This window comes from Anser anser (assembly GCF_964211835.1).
Source record: "Anser anser genome assembly, chromosome: 2".
Lineage (NCBI taxonomy): Eukaryota > Metazoa > Chordata > Aves > Anseriformes > Anatidae > Anser > Anser anser.
The window spans coordinates 161133683-161146959 of NC_139721.1; the positions used below are offsets into that span (position 1 = coordinate 161133683).

General features: G+C 45.9%; 1 protein-coding gene across 8 annotated transcripts in view; it reads right to left on the reverse strand.

Moving 5' to 3' along the window:
• The window catches only part of ALS2CL (ALS2 C-terminal like), a 62008-nt gene that overhangs the window by 23359 nt on the left and 25372 nt on the right, over positions 1 to 13277 (reverse strand). For 6 of the 8 annotated variants that reach the window (XM_083824709.1, XM_083824710.1, XM_083824707.1 and 3 more), the window contains exons 2-3: positions 2696 to 2804; positions 1685 to 1877 (exon numbers count right to left, since the gene is read on the reverse strand). In XM_083824709.1, coding sequence (XP_083680835.1) covers positions 1685 to 1877; positions 2696 to 2801 — 299 coding nt within the window. In that variant the 5' untranslated portion in view covers positions 2802 to 2804. Of the gene's footprint in view, positions 1 to 1684; positions 1878 to 2695; positions 2805 to 3214; positions 3420 to 11559; positions 12211 to 13277 lie in introns of those variants that run through there. The other 2 variants (XM_083824706.1, XM_083824705.1) reach the window with 2 other exon arrangements.

Genomic DNA, 13277 nt, shown 5'->3' on the forward strand with positions numbered 1-13277 from the left:
TGACAGAAGGAAGGAGATCGTTTGAAAATGTGTCAGGTCCACATTTCCAAGGGAGGCAGAGACACAGCTACTGGACTTCCCACCTTGGCTTGCACCTTTTTTGTCCTCAGTGCTTTAAATTTCTCATTGACTTTACACTAGAGTTGTCTCAGGAGCTTTAAGTCTTCGCAGCTTTTAGCACAAGCATAAGTTGTGCAAAAAGCCTTGGAAATGAAATCTACAAAGGCCGACCGTAAGAGATCAACTACAGATGTATGAATTTCTGCTGCTCGAAGTAAATGTATCAGGCCTGTATTACTGATGGCAAATGCTTGTCAAAGTGTCCACGTCAATGTATCTGAACTCACACTAGAGGGAGATCGAGTTATATTTTGTCAGCAAATACCATGTTTTCTTCCAGTAGGGATTTCAGATAAATCAGATATTCCGTCCAGGCTAATGATCATTGATTACATTTTCAGTATTTACTGCTGATTTTCAGAACCCTAAGCAGGGGCTTTGTTTACTCCTATATCACTGCAGAAAGGATGAGACATTATAGCATTAAGTTTGCACAGAGTGAGTCAGCAGCGGTGGGGAGGAACCAGCTTTTTTTTTGCATGACATCCAACAAAAACAGGCTTAATTTCAAAACGAGGGGAAAAGGGGTCTTCAGATAAGCTCTTCCTTTTCACCAGCTGAAACCTCAACACAAGTTTTCATCTCTTTTGTGCCTTTTTAAGACAAACCAATTCTAATTCACTGAATCAGCCTCCAAACGAACATACTCTGCTCCAAAGCCTGTTCACATAAAGGCAAAGTTTGTAGTGCATCACTTCCCGAAACGATGCTGTCCAAGTAAAAACAAAACAAAAAGTAGCCCTTCCTCCTCCTCCGTCTGTGTACCCATAAGCAAAACCAAGACTAGATGAACAACTATCTCCAAGAACCAGAAAGGCCATCTCCCAATCCTTCGTGGGTGCCAAACCTCCCAGATGGTACAAGCCCATCTAGGCAGAGCTTGGCCATTGTTGAGATGAATGAAGGACCAAACATCGTCTGATCTTTACGTCACCTCAGGTGCCCACAGCCTATTTGTCATGGTAGGACATCAACACACAGGTTACACACACTCCAGCGACTTTGGCAAACATTTACTTTGCATTGCAGACAGATGGGGAGCAGACATGTAATTAATTGTAGAAAGAGCTATGGGGCATTATGTTTTTCATATCATGCTACCTCCATCACTTGCTATCATATCCCTAGCCAAAACCAAATAAACATGGCACAAAGAGGTAATATGAACTATGTCTGGTGACATCTTTCTCTCCTCGTCCCTATTAGTCCTTTAAACCTTCCTGTATACACCTTTCCATTCCCATGACAACTCAGCCTTTGCTCTCAGAAGTCCCCAGGCACAAGTTTTCCTGTTGGTCTTCTTTCCATTTGCAAGGTGCATTTAAAAATATATATGTGTACTTGCAAGAAAAATCCTGCCTCTTAAAAGCCAAGTCACAGATACAAGAAAGGCTACTTATTAGATGGTCTGCAAAGATACTGAATGCAGCTCCTTCTCTGACCTGATGACTGAACAGCATCACATATATTAAATGCATCCCTTTTGCGCTAACTTACCATGTCTGGTAGAGGTATTTGATAAATTCAGTACTTCATTCTTACTCCGAAATTCTTCTGTACTTACTGGATGTAGAGGCTTAGAAACAGGTCTCCTTTCCAGACAATGTAAATATCCTGGATGCAGAATGACTCCGAAGTGCTGCATTTTTGCTTCACTATCCGGTAGTTCTCTTCTGTGAGGTTCCAGAGAGCTTGAAATCGATCATTCAGGAGCAGGAAGAGCTTAAAGTTCTCCTTTCCTTTCTGGTCACTAGGCTCTTTAGGGGAAAGAAAGAGGGGAGAAAAGGCCATCAAAAAGCATTAAATCCAGGAAATCTTGTGCAAGACATTGCCTGCACCTAGTACTCAGCCCAATTTGTCAGTGTAAAGTACATATATTCTTATAGGAAAATAATTCCAGCGAGGAAGGAGATGATGATTATTTAGGGTTGGGCCCCTGTCGGTAATTGCATGGGTTATCCATGCTAAGGCCTTCTCCTCTCCATTCTCATGGGGCATGTGGTCACAGCAGCCTGCAGGGCTCAGACCCAGCTCAGACACAAGCATCGGAGGAAAACTGGGGGAGTTTTTGCCCCTGGCCCAAAGGGCTGCTCCCAGTCTCCTCGGAGGACAGACCAAAAAGGAAAGATGGCATAGGAGGGAAACAGCCTACGGGCCTAATCCAGTCTCACCACTTTTGGCCAGACAGGCTTGTGAATATTTATGGATTTGTTATTTCAGTGGAGCTGCTCTGATTTACTGCCAGCTTAGAACCTGCACCCACAAGTTTCACCTTCAAAGATGGGCATGAGCACAGACCAAGAGCAGGGAGGCAGAACGGGCACAGTTCAGGGGTCATACATATGCGAGAAGCATTTGGGATTTCCGTGTCATGCTGGAAACAGGCCTTGGAAATTACACTGCTCAGAAATTGGATTAACCTCTAAAACCAACAGGGATCACAGTCCTCGCCTTGCATGAAAGGTTGCCCCCAGCAAGCCCTCAGCCATCGGGTTTCGAGTATAACTCCCTTCATAGGTGTGCCAGTGACCCAAGGCAAGAACTAGAGGCAAAGAGCTAGTCTTCTCCAACCTACCTGCCTGGAGCAGAGGCTTGAAGATGAGGGCATCTATCCGTGCCAGGCACGCCGAGAAGTTTTCTTCCGCATGGAGCAACGATGCCGTAGCTTCAGCTGCGCACATGTCCTGGACACAACACAAAAGGCACACGTGAAGCCCCTGCAAGGCTATCCATCTACTGATGGCTTCGGTGCTCATTGCAAACATTCAGCCTTCCCTCCTCTCAGCAGCATTCACCCGCAGATGTAATTGCTGTCCTCAAAAAGCATTTACAAATATTAGAAGAGGAAACAGAAACCCGACAACTAAAGAGAGATGAGGAGGTGTCACAGAAGACCACTGAGACTACAGCCCATTTTCCTGATGCCCCAGCTGAAGAACTTCTCACATCGACCACGATACTTCTCCATGCGGCTGAGATGGCCCTAAACATCTCAGCGTGTGTTAATCTTGCTTAGTGCCAGATTCAGTCTCCCAAAGGGAAATCCCTGAGGTCACACAAAAGCTGAAGCAGAGCATCTCTTCCCGTCTCTCACCAGTTTTCTGCCTGCGTGCCTCAGCCTGCACCTTTTGGCATCGTAAGCTATCGTACGGAGCTGCAAAGCCCTGCCAGCCATTGCGAAGGGTCCAGCCCTCTGGAGGAACAGAAGTCTGGCGTTACTCCTTTCTGAGCAGGACGCTGCACTCCTGGTCTTATGTCACAACTCCAGCGTCAACAGGGACAGCTTGCCTAAAGTGGAAGTGGGCAGCACTTCAACTGAAGTGCTGAGAAAAAAAGAAAGAAACAAAAAAATCAACAAACCCATGCGAGCACACTCCAGTAGCTTCAGTAGCTTCCTCCTTCCTAGCCTCACCTCCCAAAAGAAATGTATCAGAGGAAGTGCGTACCAGCCAGCTAATAGCACGTCATGAGAGACTAATCTGGAAAAAGCCCAGGTGGTGAAAATACTATGGGCGGAACCAGCTGATAGTAAGCGAGAGAAACAACACACAACTCAGACTCATTCAGCTTTGTGAAGCAAAACAGCAAAATGAAGGCGCTGCATATGGTCTGTCCACTTTTATCCTTGGCCTGGCTGGAGTGCAGGCTCAAAAGGTTACACCCACAACAGCAAGCGAATGAGTGTTGGCATCGTGCTGCGAAGATTGCTAAATTGGTGGCAGACTTTGGCACAGTTCTGATGTGTGCCAACTAGTGCAGTGCCAGACAATGCTCAGACGTGGCCAAGGGACCATTTCGAACAGGCAGCTTGCACGTAGCCACGCAGGTTGGGGAGGTGAGGAGAGCTCAGCTGTTCATAGGTCATGCCGTAACCACTTGGCTATGGAGCCAGACCTAATTTATTTACTAATAGAGATGTAACTAGCATATTTGCACCATCCCCAGCAAGAGCTAAACTCAGGCTGTCCGCTGGCAAGATATTCTAAGGCATCCTAAGCCTCTACCTTGATTTCTGTAGATAGCAGACAAGACTCATTCTCCTCGTGTTGAGTTGTCCAGAAGTCAGACATCTAAGCCTAAGCCTACTATTTACACTTCATGGGAAGAAATACCTTGAACATCTCATCATGGGCTATAAAAGTTTCCCCTGGGTGACTAGCTTAGGTGGGAGTGTCTCCTTTTTAAGCTTCTTGGAGGCTGGGTTCATTGCTACACAAGCATTTGAGCTCCCTAAACTCACCAAACCCTGCTCAGGAGCTCCCTTTCCTTGTCAGCCCAGAGCTGGGGGTGATACAGCACCACGGAATAAGGGACATTTTGCAATTTGGATGGTTAAGTGGCCTGGTTTTAAGTGGTTTCTCAGGTCCAAACACAACTACATATTACATAGATGAACGACAGTATTTTCTCCTTTGTAACCACTGCCTCTTAAATTTCATTTGTCTGAAAAATGGGAAGCATTAAAAAATTCCATAATCTTATTAGTACGCAAGTTTTCATACATCAAGCTCCATGTGACCGTAAGGCTATTTTTTGCAGCAGCATTGCTGAATTGTCCCAGAGGAAAGCTCTGTGCATGCAACCAGGTCAAAATGCTGGAATCCAGACTCCTCCTCGCCCCTCCCAGAGAGAGCAATTGAACCAGGAAAAAAGCAAAACAAAGCAGCAGCCAGACAGCCCTCACCCCACAGCACCAGGAGGACAGGGCAGATAGTGAAGTTTATTTTCCACCACCGCTAATCACCCTGTCTTGTAGACACAAAGATAAAGTTGTTTCTCAAAGGTACTCGAGAGTGTTCAAGCTTGTTGCGAATTTCTAAGTGTGAGTAGCTTGCTTAATCAGGGAAAAAGAATCAGGTTGGATATGTGACAGCATTGCGCTTTCAGATGCTTCAGCAGAACAGCAGGCAGGCAGTGGGGGTGCTATTGCAATCACTGAGTAACTGTCTGGTGGGTTTTCACATTTTTTTTATGCCTGACTGCTTTCTCTCTCTCTCTCTTTTTTTTTTTTTTGGAGAGGGAGGGAGGATCACTGCTGTAAGAGGGGCGCATCTGGTCCTTTACTTCTGCAAGAATAGGTTTTAATCCAGGCTGAACAAAAAGAATAGATGTTAGGTGCCAGACTCGGAAAGACTTTCCCAAACTCGTCTCCTACCAAAACAGGCAGAGAAATCACCAAACCATCACATACAGGTGGCTTAATGAAAAAATGAAAATTGCGTGGCTCAAAGTAGGGGTGCAGATACCCACGGCTTTGCTCCACCAGCCAGGATAGGCCATGGCCAGGGGGCTGAGGATCATACATGCAACACCAAATGAATATAACTGCCACGACCTAAGGCTAATCTGGTTGTTTCTGCACTGGAAGGACCAGAGGGGCCCTACCAGGTGTCTGGGGGAACCTACTGGGCTGGATGTATTGCTCCTTCCAACCATGAGCTTCTCCTCTCAGACCACCTGCAGATCCCATAGCCGATCACCCATGAAGTCCCAAGCTCAGACTTTACTGGGACATCCCCAAAGCATCCCTGTGGTGCAGTACATGGGCTGAGAAATCCCTGCAACAGCAGCACTGTATAGACACCCAAGCTAACTGCAAGAAACAGAAGCTTGTGGACCGTCTTTTCTATTATAACCCGATACAGAGTTAACATGGTGTGTTGTTCTTTTTGGTGCAAAAAGTGTTTGGTGTGTTCTTTTTGGTGGTGCTGGTGCGTTTTGTGTTTTTTTGGTGGCGGTCGTGATTACTATTATTATTATTTTTTTTAAGTAATCATGTTCTTGCCCTTCCAAGGAAACTTGTGGGCTAGTTCCAGCCCTAACACAACAGTTTAGGCTCATTTGCTGAATGACTGGCACCAGTCACATTTCAAAACAGCCCTTCTGGCACCACAGAAAGACCTAAGTTGCCACATCCCCTCACCCAATAAGGTAAGCACGAGTCTCAGACATCATTTCCAGGCTTTCCCCATCAACTCTGTAAAACAGCACTTGCACACGTATTCCAGCTCAGTCAGGCAGAGGGGATTTGAAGCTCGTCAACTTGTGAACAAAACCAACGTTGACGCAGCCACAGGGCGCAAAGGAAACAATCGGGACGGTCTGGGGCGTGCAGAGGTCACATTGCACGTCTGCACACCTGAAAACTGAACAAGTGCAGTGGTGCTGGGTGTTGGGACCCGGCTGTCACAGTCTTCCTTCCCTCTGCCTGGGTTTTTGTAATTCTGTGTTCGAGGAAGGGCAGGGCAAGCTTGAGCAGAGCTCCTGTGAAGCCCATTCAGGAGGTTTTATTCTGATCTTCACACACGGCTTTGCTGTTGGTGGGGTGTCAGGACCACTAAAGACAGTGCACCCCTCAGCCAGAACTGCAAGATGTGTGCCCCCAAGGAAGGGTCCGCCCGCTGTGCACGGCATGACAGCCGCTGGTTTTACGTGCAAAAATCAGAAAGTTTCCTGTTAGGATGAAGATCCCCAAAGGTCTCCGTAGGGCCTGCTAGGATGGAGACTCCCACTGGCAAAACACAGCCACCCACCTGCTTCAGGCTCCTATGAATAACGGTGAGATCTCTCTAGGAGAACATTTTCCAAAATAGAAGAGGTTTTTGTTCCCTCTGCCTAAATGAAGGTACAGGAGAGCCATGTCTGCAGTTAGAGAAGGAACACAAGCAGCAGTATTCACTCAGAAACAAGAAAGGCCTTGAGAAACAGCATCTGTGGGAGTCTCTGGATGTCTGAGGCCTGTCATGTTCTTGGCCTGTTTGCCATGCATGACAACGGGGGCAGAACAAAGGGCGATGGAGAAGCTAATACGAGCATAAGCAGTTCCCAAGCATCCAACAGACTGAGCAGCCTGGATCATCTGGAGGAGCATTTGTCCTCAGCAGGGTCTGTCCAAAACTGCACATTGCGACAGCAAAGCACATCTCTCGAGGAGCCACAACAGGAAGTTACACCCAGTTGGAGGAAACTGGTGGAACGGTTAGGAAACCAAGCAAAAAAGACATTTTGGTGAACTGCTGAGCTTTGTTTTCAGCTCTGTGGGGTCTGTAGCTCCGAAGCAGCTGTTCCGCCATGAAGATGTCTGGAAAGCCCCTTAACGTGAGACATGGCACAAAGTTTCTCCTGGAAACACATCCAGCCAGACAATCCAATCACGTCCTCTACAGTAAGGAACAAACTGGATCTTCACACAGGGACTGTTCATTTTCCATCTTCCTCTTGTGAATCCCCTTCTACATTAAAGTTAATATTATCAGTCCATAAAAAAACTCCATTAAAACAAAGACTTCTCAGACAGGAGAAACATTGCAAGAACAATGCCAGATTTAGGGAGCACTCAGGACATCATAATACTGAACTTCTTGGGATGTAAAAGCCATGACCACGTTTGCTTTAGTCCCTCCAAGTGATCTCTTCCCTTTCCCTGCATCAGCTGTCCTACGGGACATTGCACCACTGAAGCCCTTCCAACCTCTTCCATCCTTTCAGTTCCTGATCTTTTTACTATCAACAGCCTCAGAAACAATGCCTATCTGATGCTTTGTCACATCCACTCCTCAAACAGGCCAAATTTTCCCTTTCTTGTCCTTTGAGAGGCAGTCAAGTTATTGCCATGTAGCTCAAGATGTACCATCCTGCTACAGAGCATGTCTAAGTATAAAGCTGCAATAATTCAAGCTGTAGTCCAGAAGAAAATAAAAGCAGCCTAAATTGAAGCCAAGAGGTACTAAAGATACTTCTCCATCAGAGTACACCCTAAACTCTTCTCTAGATATCACCTTTCAGTCTGTAGTTCACTTTCTCTCATGCTGGTAATGGTGTTGCTTCTCACTAAAGCTACTAAATCCCTCTGAGGATGCAATATAGAGCATGAGCACTTACACTTGGACTGGTAAATGCCCTTCCACTTAACAGCAGGTTGCAGCCTGAAGCATTTGAAAGCAAAAAGCTTGCTGGGGCTTTCAAACCACCCTGTCTTCTAGGAGCCCAGGACACACAATTCCTCCCTCACTGTTAACAACTCACTTTTCCTTTGCACAACCATTATACGTTTCCTCATGCAGTGTATAGCTCTAAAGCATGCACATCACAGAGTAGAATACCATAGAGTTTTGCACAAAATCTGCCATTAAGTTTGTCAGATTGAGTTCTTATAGATCAACGCTTTCTGTCACATCACAGTGATGCTTTGAGATAAATATAGGGACCTTAAACTGAAATGAACATAGACCTAAGTATGTTTCCTCCCTTTATTCAGCTGAACGCCTGTGTCATCATGACCAAAAAAAAAAAATATTTTTGTAAAGGGGAAAAAATGGAACCATACGGGTTCATCTTAACGTGGGGAGAATGAAGGAAAACTTTGTTTGAACTTGGACCTAGCCTTCTCTGCCACATAAGTTTTTAGCCTAAATCAGTTCCCCAGCTTTATTTAATGCACTGGCATATAAACATGCCCACAAGCAGACTGGGATATCCTTCTTCATTAGCAGCGCCAGCTCAGAGTCCATAAATTCAGGAGCTCCTTGGGCCATGGGAGCAAACTCTGGTGTCCCGTGCTGAGACACTGCTCCTCTCTCAATCCTAACCTTTACCACTTTTCTCTAAGGACCAAGTTCCTCATGCAGCTAATTATATTTCCAAACGACATCTCCCCTCACGTGTCATGCTCCAGCTGAGTCTGCATTCAGGCCAGCACAAAGACCATTTTGTCATGCGAAAAAACAGTTCCAAGCTTTGTTTAACCAACACCAACACTCTGGAGTGAATGCTCCCGTTCAGACTCTCTCGTCAAGCCCCAGGATGAATTAGCAACCAACTTACTGGAGCCACCTCATAGCCCCCAAAAACACACAATGTGCAAGAAATAATTGGGAATAAATAGGGCAGAAAGACAATACAACCCCAAATCCCAGGACAGCCCTTAGCATTGAACAGAGGGGGAGAACAAAAGAGGTAGTAGTTGTTTAGATTAGACTTTAGCCCAGAATACAGGGAATGTGCAGATGCCAGCAGAAGTCTGGGTGCGAAGGAACTAGAGGGTCTGGTTCAAACTTCTCTTAACTAGGGGAAACTGTTGAGCAGAATAACAATAAGAGAAGGTAGACACTGTTCATGACATTATTTGAAAACACAAGAAAATGAACAGACCCATCAAGACTCTCCCCAAGGACGAGATCCTCAAGCTAGTGGTCCAGGTTGCCACAGAGCTGAGGCCACACAAGATACGTTAGGACCACAGCACAACCTCCTCTGCCCTCAAGCAATGGGGCCAGCTCAGGAGAACCAGCAGGATGTCCTACCTCACTCGCCACCTCTAATTAAACTGTGGAACTTACTGCCACAAGAGTGTTGTTGCTATGAGTGTCTTATACGTGCATTCAAAAGCAGCTGGACAAGTCCATGGAGGAAAAATCAATTAAAAGCTAATAAAAACAAAGACATCAACTCCAGCCCAGGAAGTCCCTGAGGAGGTGAGCACATATGGAGGAAGTATTACCACAGCCCTTTCCAGTTTTTTGTGTTGTACTTCTCCAGACACGATGTTCTGCTTTATCAGAGGTGAGGTAGCCTGACTTGAGACTGCTGATTTTACGCATCAGCCATAAAACCATTTGTTGGTTGCCTCCATGGTAGGACCTCAGGCAATAAGAGATGAAACAATGCAAGGTAGTAAAAACATGAACCAAGTTAAAATCTCAGCAGATTTAGGATAACAGCGTGCAGCCAGGAGCTTAAGGAGGGTCAAACAAGATAGCAGTACTCTCTGCAGAAATGTTAGTAATTCATTTTTCAGCCCAAGAAGAAGTTGTTCCCCCCTCCCCCCCCGCCCAGACTTTTGTCTTTTTCAATCTTCAAAACAGGAAAAACAGGAAGCTCAGATAAGCATGCTCACTCATTTTTATATATTTTTTTTCCCCTAAAAACAGGGAATGCAAAAGCTTTACACAAACATTAACGGACCCAACATTTTTTTTTCTTTCTTCCCCAAATCCAAACTGGAAGTTTGTTTCTCTTCCTTAGGAAGCTCCCTCTGAAGGCCAATAAAAACAAACAGAAAATTATAGTTGACCTCAAAAAGACAAAACCCATCTGCCCTTTTTGGCTGTCCAAACGCTGAGCTACCTGCCTCAGACCCTCTTTGTAACCAACATAGATAGGAGTCACATGAGAAGCTCAATTTAATTCAGCCTAAGTGAGATGAAGGGACCTTTGGGCATGACTTGTCTGTTCACTAGCTACAGAATTAAACAGTTAACTCCAATAGGACATTTTACTTTTTGACAGCTAAGGCTAGAGAAGATCACTCTCGCCACAATTAGAGGATATCATTTAAACGCTGTAAATAATGAGACAAGTATGATAAGGCATGCAGGTGAAGTGTTTATTTAGTGGTTTAATCCCTTATGATCCTGTACCTCCCATTATCGTTATCGTTTGCAAGCAGCATTCACAAGTGGAAGCAGAGCTATTCTGACCCTGCAACTGATATGCAACACAAAATGACTTGGAGACGCTAGATGAAACTCCAGGCCAGATGTGACGTAGCTGCAGGTTGCCTAGGGGCATCTAAGGAAAGGAGACCATGAAAAGAGCAAACTCAATAATTCACCATTGGAATGAGAATATTATAGGAAATTTTGTACAATTTTGTGTCACAGCTTTGGGAACAGGAGCTCCTTTTTATTTGGACCTGTACTCCGCATATGCCAACTCTACTTTTCCAATGCAAATGGGCTTCAAAAAGCAAGATAAATGACAGAGGTACTACACATCTGACATTCAGAATATGTTACCATCTTTATCAAAGCACTTTTGAGTCACTCTCAGAGTATGAGCTGGAATTGCAGCCTTTAAAACAACCCAGAGGCACAAAGTGTATCACAGCAGTGTCCCTTGGGACAATGGGAGAGCTGATGGTACAATTGCTTCATGGACAAGATGGAGCTCGATGTATAGTAACACCACCACCCTGCTCCATCCCCTCCACTCAGGACCTCCAGAAATTGAGTAGGACCAGAGAAGCTTTCATTTCCTCTGTGCTAAAAGATGGGACCATCACAAAATTGTTACAGCAGTCACCTATGAGATGGCTGACTTCACCAGATATTCACAAGGGAGGCTCCAGATCCATCCTAGGGCTGCCCTGACTCTCCTCTCATCTCAGACACATTTCATAGAATCATAGAATGTCCTGAGTTGGAAGGGACCCATAAGGATCACCGAGTCCATTTGCTTACACTCAAGGCATAATACTCAAAGGTATCAAGGTGTCACGATGAAATGCAACTTTCAGGACCTCCCAGATCTGCCCTACTAAGTGACCCAAGGAAAGCCTAAAAACACGAAGCCTTTAGCACGGCATCCCCAATACCTGCCAGAAACAGGGCAGGGCTGAAGCCCATACAAAGGAAGAGGAACGGAGACAAAAAGACTTGCCTGGATTAGTGTCATCCCTGCACTCAGCCGTTCTCTGTTTGGATTCCTTAAGCTGTCTCCCGGCCAGGAACATTTACACCAAGCCCGACTGAGCAACTGCCAAATTTTTCCTCCTCCTGTCTCTAGAGCTCAAGGCCTTTACCAAAGACTCGGTGCAGTAGGAAGTTCCCAGTGGTTAATCAAAGCCTTCAGGTGCTCTTGGAGGACAAATTACAAGCCAGCGAAGGCAGGACAGACCTGCACAGAGTCACCAGCTCTCCCTAACCTCTGATCATCATTCCAAGACGCCACAGCTCACTGAGGCGCTTTGAGTGCCAAAGCCCAGGTCTTTTGATGACCTGAAGAGCTGGTCAGAAGTCCTGGCAAAACTGTTTCACAATAAAATTCCTGTTTGTTGAGCCCCAAGTGCTTTGCATGAGCCTCTTCCAATTCAACAAGAATGTAAACAATGCCCAGCCAGGTCAGGCCAGCGGCCCAGCTAGTCTGGCACTAAGAGCAACAAACGTGAGCTTGGCCTTCTTCTGAGGTCCATTCCCCTTGTATTCCCCAAAGAACCAGCTGTTGAATTAAGGATCTCAAAGGGTACAAACCCTACTGCTTCCTAGAATCTGCTTATGGACCCAAATTGATCATATCCCTCTTGAATGTGCTTATATATTTTGCCTCCAAAAGGCCCTACCGAATTGAAAGCAGGGTCTTGACAGACAATTCTGCCTATTTTCCTTGAAAATCCTCAAAAATCTTGTCTTGGAGCTTATTGGGAGTTGAAGTCATTGCAGTAATGACACAGTGAAGTCGAGGAAGCAGCTGCAAGGTCGAGGAAGCTTCCTGGCCATAGGAAATTTCCACAGACAAAGAGAGACAGCTTTGGTTCAGGTCCAAATTAAACCAAGCTAAAGCTTAAAAACACAATCCCTCCCATGAACTGCAGCTCCTCCTCTTCTGGCTCTAAACACCTAGTTGTTTGGTCCTTTTAAGAAACCTGAAATGTGTTACCATTCCCCTATAATTGGGCCTTTGACCCAGACTTTTCACTTAACACCTAAACCACCTGCAAGCTTTTGACTGCTTCCCTCCCTTGCAGAAACCCAGGCGAGCTTATCAGCCTCTCTCGCCGTGACTAATTAGCTGGGTATTGGTTTCTTTACTCCGCCAGGCAAGCTGTGCAAACCCAGCATGAACGCACCGTTTCCAGCCTTGCTTCATCAGGCTCACATTGCCAGGGAAGGCTGCCTGCTTGCCTGGCATGGGTGGAAAATCCCTTCCTAAAACAAGGAGCAAGACCCAACACAGGGGACGGAGCAGCTGCCTGCAGGAAAGGGACCCCATGTGCACGTGCTCTCCAGCATCTCTTTCTTGAGGACACAAGGTGAGAGCAATAAGAGGATTTAATGGCTCGGGATTGTCCTAGGAATTAAATACTTAAAGATGTTGCACCTCCTTCAAGCCAACATGTTGTCCAGATGAAGCACGGGGTGCACGCACGTGCATTTTGCACTCCAGGAAAATGCACTCCACACCTGTGGCCACCTGCACAGGTATGACTTCTGCTTTCAGAAAACACTCCCAAGCTTTACGCTGCTTCAGGAGTGTTATCCGTAAGACATCACCTTCAGCAGTCCCCTTCAGCCTGCTACAGCCGATCTCACACCCTTCGTACGCTACACGCGAAACTGAGCCTCGGGATTAATGGGAACACAACCGACCAACGAACACGG